The sequence below is a fragment of the Scomber japonicus genome, chromosome 15 (genome assembly GCF_027409825.1).
Source record: "Scomber japonicus isolate fScoJap1 chromosome 15, fScoJap1.pri, whole genome shotgun sequence".
NCBI classification, from domain to species: domain Eukaryota; kingdom Metazoa; phylum Chordata; class Actinopteri; order Scombriformes; family Scombridae; genus Scomber; species Scomber japonicus.
This window is the reverse complement of record NC_070592.1, coordinates 5283251-5290034: the sequence shown is the minus strand read 5'-3', so window position 1 is coordinate 5290034 and position 6784 is coordinate 5283251. Positions and strand designations below refer to the sequence as shown.

General features: G+C 46.0%; 1 protein-coding gene across 1 annotated transcript in view; it reads right to left on the bottom strand.

The window, feature by feature from the left end:
• Positions 1 to 2444: 2444 nt before the first annotated feature.
• The window catches only part of LOC128373838 (voltage-dependent calcium channel gamma-7 subunit-like), a 9441-nt gene continuing 5101 nt past the window's right edge, over positions 2445 to 6784 (bottom strand). The window contains exon 3 of the mRNA XM_053334033.1: positions 2445 to 2617. Within this exon, the coding sequence (XP_053190008.1) occupies positions 2445 to 2617 (173 nt within the window). The remainder of the gene's footprint in view (positions 2618 to 6784) is intronic.

Here is a 6784-nt window from a genome sequence, read left to right as displayed (position 1 = left end):
TGAGAAGTTCCTGGATGGTTTACTAGATTCTCCAGAAATGCAGAGTATGCATCAAGAGCTGACTACTCACACTCACATTACCCAAGATGCAACGCTACTACTCACACTCACATTACCCAAGATGCAACGCTACTACTCACACTCACATTACCCAAGATGCAACGCTGCTACTCACACTCACATTACCCAAGATGCAACGCTACTACTCACACTCAAACCCCTCGGCGGGCCGGATCTGGCCCACGGGCCGCATGTTTGACGTCCCCTGGTGTAGTGTGTAGTATAGAAGTATGTGGTTTCGAACACAGCATTAGACACCATCTTTATCTGCAACTATTCCTCATTTCTCCATTATTTTATGTCTTATAACTCATCTTTGTACACAGTATGTATTGTGATAATATAATGTATGACTGTGATGTCATCTACAAGCTGCTCCACAACAGACAAAAAAGTTTCTTCAAGTTTTTTTCTTTTACCCTAGTTGATGATTGGACGTAGAAACAACGTAATAGCAAACTCCGTCAGTCTTAAATCTCTGATATGACGCTTCCTTCCTTCCTTCCTTCTTAAAGCCTTTTTTTTATCTGTACTGTATTAACGGGGCCGAGCTTTAAATCTTACCGCCAGCGTGCCAATCTGTAAAGCCTAACAATTTTAAAGCGAAGAGGCGAAGACGACGAGACTGACCTGAGAGCAGTTGAGGAGAGTTCACGGTCGAGTTTAATCACTCGATCATAAACCTTTAGAGAGCGGAGAGAGAGGATGTCCGGCCAACAGGCAGTAAAATATTACTCAGAGGACGTGCATCTGTCTCATTAGTGGGATGGAGCTTGGGAGGAGGGAGGGAGGGAGGAAGGAAGGGAGGAGGAAGGAAGCATGGAAGGGAGGAAGAAGGAAGGAAAGGAGGAAGGAAGGGAGCAAAGAAGAAGGAAGGAAAGGAAGGAGGAAGGAAAGAAGGATGGAAGGTAGGAAGAAGGAAGGAAAGGAGGAAGGAGGGGGGGTGGAAAGGAGGGAGGGAGGAAGGAAGGAAGGATGGATGGAAGGGAGGAAGAAGGAAGGAAGGGAGCAAAGAAGAAGGAAGGAAAGGAGGGAGGAAGGAAGGAAGGAAGGATGGAAGGTAGGAAGAAGGAAGGAAAGGAGGAAGGAAGGGAGGGGGGAAGGAAGGATGGAAAGGAGGGAGGGGAGAAGGAAGGATGGAAAGGAAGGAGGGAGGAAGGAAGGGAGGAGGAAGGAAGGATGGAAGGGAGGAAGAAGGAAGGAAAGGAGGAAGGAAGGGAGCAAAGAAGAAGGAAGGAAAGGAGGGAGGAAGAAGGAAGGAAGGGAGCAAAGAAGAAGGAAGGAAAGGAGGGAGGAAGAAGGAAGGAAGGGAGCAAGGAAGAAGGAAGGAGGGACAGGAGGAAGGAAGGGAAGAAGGAAGGAGGGACAGGAGGATGTCCGGCCAACAGGCAGTAAAGTATTACTCAGAGGATGTGCATCTGTCTCATTAGTGGGATGGAGCTTGGTTTTACTTTTGGCACAATTACACACAGCAAGTTATATTTTGTATTGCTATAAAAATGGTTGTTTAACCTTCCTGTCGTCCTCCCGGGTCAAACTGACCCGTTCCTTCTTTCCTTCTTCCTCCCTTCCTTCCTCTCTCCTTCTCTCTTTCTTTCCTTCTTCTCTATTTCCTCCTTTCCTCCCTTCCTTACTTACTTCTTTCCTCCGTCCTTCCTTCCGCCCTTTCCTTTCCTTCCTTCTTCCTCCCTTCCTTCCTTCCTTCCTACCTTCCTTCTTCCTCCCTCCTTTCCTTCCTTCTTCCTCCTTTCCTTCCTTCATTCCTTCCTTCATTCCTTCCTTCCTTCTGTCTCTCCTTCTCCCTCCTTCTCTCTTTCTTTCCTTCTTCTCTCTTTCCTCCTTCCCTCCCTCCCTCCTACTTTCCTTCCTTCTTTCCTGGTCCTTTCCTTTCCTTTCCTTTCCTTCCTTCCTTCCTTCCTCCATCCCCCTTTCTTCCTTCTGTCGTTCCTTGCTCTCTCTCTCCTTCCTTCCTCCCTCCCTCCCTCCCTCCCTCCCTCCTTTCCCTCCCTCCCTCCCTCCCTCCCTCCTTTCCTTACTTCTTCCTCCCTTCCTTCCTTGACTCAAACACAACAGGAGGGTTAATCTCCATCCACATGCTGTGAGGATACTTTACATTGACTACAAGACACGGCAGAATAATTGGAAAATATATATGGAAACAAACCGTGACAAGAAAAAAAGCAAGTGTAAAATTAGTGTTCTGTGAGTTTTAATTGTTGGAAAACCTTATTTCACAACAGCAAAGTCTGCATGGGCTGAGATGAAATACACCATATGAACTTAAGACTTACTGTGCAGGTGGATGAGGATTTTTTTTTTTTTATGGCTTCAAACTTTAAACAGAGCACATAAAACACCTTTACGTTCACACTTCTCTCGGATGGTTAGGCTCCGTGTTGATGCATGTGCACTTTACCTGACAGTATGAAGAATATGCCCGAAACGAAGGCGAGGATGGTGCGCTGCGGCCGGATGTGTCCGATGTTGCTGATGACGAAGGCGGTGAAGACGAAGAGCAGGGAAATCATAGGGAAGGGAGTGGCTGTCCGCACCATTTCTGGAAGGAGGATAGAGAAGACAAGGTAAGAGAAGGATAGTTGAAATCATGTAGAGAGGTAAATAAAATGTTATTAAAGACTGTGTAAAGTGAATTCAGACATTTTCTTCTAAACACATTAAATAGGTCATAAATGTATTTCTAAAAAGGTGTAAAAAGCATTTCAACCATTTAGATTTGAATTGTGGAGCTAGGCTTCACAAACTGTGTTTGAAGATTTCTGTGTTCAGGATTTAGTGATTAGCATAAACCCGCCCCTGCTGCTGTAGAGGTATAAATACATTCAGCACACACACTACTACTACTACAGTCTACAGTTAGCCAGTTAGCTAGTTAGCCGTCGAGCTAGCAGCCGAGTTAGCCGCAGAGCTAGCAGCCGAGTTAGCCGCCGAGCTAGCAACCCGAGTTAGCCGCCGAGCTAGCCGCCGAGTTAGCAGCAGAAAGCTATCAGATGTAGATGCATCCATGTTTCTGGTAGAGGTGGTGACTTTGATTGACAGGTGACACTTGGTAGGGGGCGGGGTTTCAGCGAACTCGGCGGCCACGCCCACAGCGTTTGGGAGCAGAGAAAGAGGCTGATTTTTACACAACTTTGAAGCCTAATTTCATATATTTGGCGATTTTTTTTTAATCATTAAAATTTGGCAGGGTGGTTAACAACACACTTTTCTGTGGTATGTCAAACTCAGAACACTAAAATTGAAATATGAAAAACCAGGCAAGGAATTTTTGGTGTTATAATAAAAAATAAAAAAAACAAAATAACCAGTCAATTTTTCATTATTTGATTTTTGATTGCCAATTAAAAATGGAAAAAACGAATGATACACAGATTTGTCTAATACATAATAATAATACAGCGTATCTACAGTTAGGATAACACAAGGGTTTATATATATATATATCCTCTGATGACAAATGTGTTCATAGGTATTGTATAAATATTCAGTTTAACCCTCCTGTTGTCCTCAGGTCGAGGAAGGGAGGAAAGAAGGAAGGAAGGAAAGAAAAGAGTAAGGAGAGAAGGAAGGGAGGAAGGATGGAAGGAAGGAAATGAGTAAGGAGGGAGGAAGGAAGGGAGGGAGGATGGAAGGAAGGAAATGAGTAAGGAGGGAGGGAGGAAGGAAGGTAGGGAGTAAGGAAGGAAGGAAGGAAAGAAAAGAGTAAGGAAGGAAGGAAAGAAAAGAGTAAGGAAGGAGGGAAGAAAGAAGTAAGGAGAGAAGGAAGGAAGGAAGGAAGGAAGGAAGGGAAGGAGGGAGGAAAGGAGGAAGGAGGAAGGAAGGAAGGACAGAGGAAAGAAGGAAGGGAGGAAGGAAGGACAGCTGGAAGGAAGGAAGGAAGGAAGGAGGGAAGAAGGAAGGAAGGAAGGAAGGAAGGAGGGAAGAAGGAAGGACGGAAGGAAGGTAGGAGGGAAAGAGGGAAGAAGAAAGGGAGGAAAGAGAGAGAGAGAGAAGGAGGGAGGAAGGAAGGAAGCAGGAAAGAAGGAAGGAAGGAAGGAAGGAAAGGAGTAAGGAGGGAGGGAGGAAGCAAGGAAAGAAGGAAGGAAGGAAGAAAGGAAAGGAGGGAGGAAGGAAGGAAGGAAGGAAGCAAGGAAAGGAGTAAGGAGGGAGGAAGACAGGATTGTTCTTACTAAATGTGTTCATAGCTACCAGGTACTGTATAAATATTCAGTGGTCTGCTATAACTCAGTCTGAGTTATGTTGAGCAAGGAAGGAAGGAAATGAGTAAGGAGGAAGGAAAGGAAGGAAGGAAGGAAGGGAGGTAGCTACCAGGTATTGTATAAATATTCAGTGGTCTGCTAGAACTCAGTCTGGGTTATGTTGAGCAAGGCGGAGTATGATTTATTCAGCACCTTCTCCCACCGCTCCTCCACACTGTTACGTCTTCTGTGTCTATACCTGAGGACATTTATCTAGCATTAAACGGACCGAATGTCTTCTCCGACAAACAGTGTGTGCTTTACTTCAAAGAGACAGAACAAACTGCGGTGGGGGGAGGAGAGGGGGGGACGGGGGGGGAGCACTTTGAAGCCAGTTCACAATGTCAACATCTTAAATCATTAAAACAGCCCAGAGACAAAATATCTCCACCGGGGAAACTTCAGCGAGCTCTCGACATTCATTTAGTATTTGACAAAAAATATGTTCAGTGTACACGGAGCTACTTTAAAAATAAATATGAAGAAGGAAGGAAAGGAAGGGAGGGGGGAAGGAAGGATGGAAAGGAGGGAGGGAGGGAGGGAGGGAGGAAGAAAAGGAGGAAGGAAGGATGGAAGGGAGGAAGAAGGAAGGAAGAAAAGGAGGGAGGAAGGAAGGAGGGACAGAAGGTAGGACAGAGGGAGGAAGGAAGGAGGGAAAGGAGGAAGGAAGGGAGGAAAGACGGGAGGAGGAAGGAAGGATGGAAAGGAGGGAGGGAGGAAGGAAGGGAGGAGGAAGGAAGGAAGGAAGGAAGGGAGGAAGAAGGAAGGAAAGGAAGGAAGGAGGGGAGCAAGGAAGAAGGAAGGAAAGGAGGGAGGGAGGAAGGAAGGAGGGACAGGAGGAAGGAAGGGAGGAGGAAGGAAGGATTGAAGGGAGGAAGGAAGGAAAGGAGGAAGGAAGGGAGGAGGAAGGAAGGATGGTAGGGAGGAAGGAAGGAGGGACAGGAGGAAGGAAAGAGGAAGGAAGGGAGCAAGGAAGAAGGAAGGAAAGGAGGGAGGAAGAAGGAAGGAAAGGAGGAGAGAAAGGAAGAAGGAAGGAAAGGAGGAAGGAAGAAGGAAGGAAAGGAGGGAGGAGGGGAGCAAGGAAAAAGGAAGGAGGGGAGCAAGGAAGAAGGAAGGAGGGACAGGAGGAAGGAAAGAAGGAAGGAAGAAAGGTAGGACAGAGTGACGAAAGAAGGAGGGGAGCAAGGAAGAAGGAAGGAAAGAATGGAGGAAGGAAGGAGGGACAGGAGGTAGGAAGGGAGGAAGAAGGAAGGAAAGGAGGGAGGAAGAAGGAAAGAAGGAAGGAAGGAGGGACGGGAGGAAGGAAGAAGGAAGGAAGGAAAGAAGGAAGGAAGGGAGGTAGGACAGAGGGACGAAGGGGGGGGGGGAGCTTCTTTAAAAATAAATATGCTTCTTCATGAATTCTTGAAGCAGTATCGGGAGCATTTTAACACTTTGGCAGTGACAGGAAGAAGCTGAGGATTGTGTTGTTACTGATTTTTTAATGTGGCAGTGAATGCACCAGCTAACACAATAGGGACCTAATGGTTTCTGAGATAATAGTTGGCTTTCTATTTCTATACAGTTATATAATTATTTGAGTAGGCAATGATTTAAAAATAACAAGTATAATATTTGTTGGCTGGTGGAGACGGTGGATTGATGAGACATCACCTCATCTCCTCCTATTCTCTCATGTTTGGCATTAAAAGGAGACACGTTCTGCACATTTTCTGGGCAATATGGCGGCGTTCTGACTGCAGGAAAATCTGATTAACCCTCCTGTTGTCCCCGAGTCAAGGAAGGAAGGATGGAAGGAAGGAAGGGAGGAAGAAGGAAGGAAAGTAGGAAGGAAAGAAGGAAGGAAGGAAGGAAGGTAGGGCAGAGGGAGGAAAGAAGGAAGGCAGGTAGGATGGAGGAAAGAAGGAAAGGAGGGAGGAAGGAAGGGAGGAAGAAGGAAGGAAAGGAGGGAGGGAGGAAGGAAGGGAGGGAGGGAGGAAGAAGGAAGGGAGGAAAGAAGGAAGGAAGGAAGGGAGGAAGGGAGGGAGGTCGGAAGGGAAGGACCTTCCTCCCTTCCTTCTTTCCTCTGTCCTTCATCCCTCCCTTCCTCTTTTCCTTTTTCCCTCCATCCCTTCCTCCCTCCCTCCCTCCTTCCTCCATCCTTCTTTCCTTCGTCCTTTACCACCTCAAGTTTTGGAGCTTTGACTATGTTGATTATAGACAACATCACAAAAACACTGAACATCACAGATATACTGTAGAAACATGTTTGCTGTGCTCTATATGAATCTATCTGAGAAGGATAAACAAGAAAGACAAGAATAGATAAAAAGCTATAATTGTAATGTTTGAGACTGACCAACTGAAATATTAACCTCTCTTATTTTGAAATCCTGTCTGAAAGCAACAGATGAGCAGCTGTAATCATTCCTCCTGTTCATACTGACAACAGGAAGTTCATACTGGCTATTAAAGAGTCTCCTTCAAAT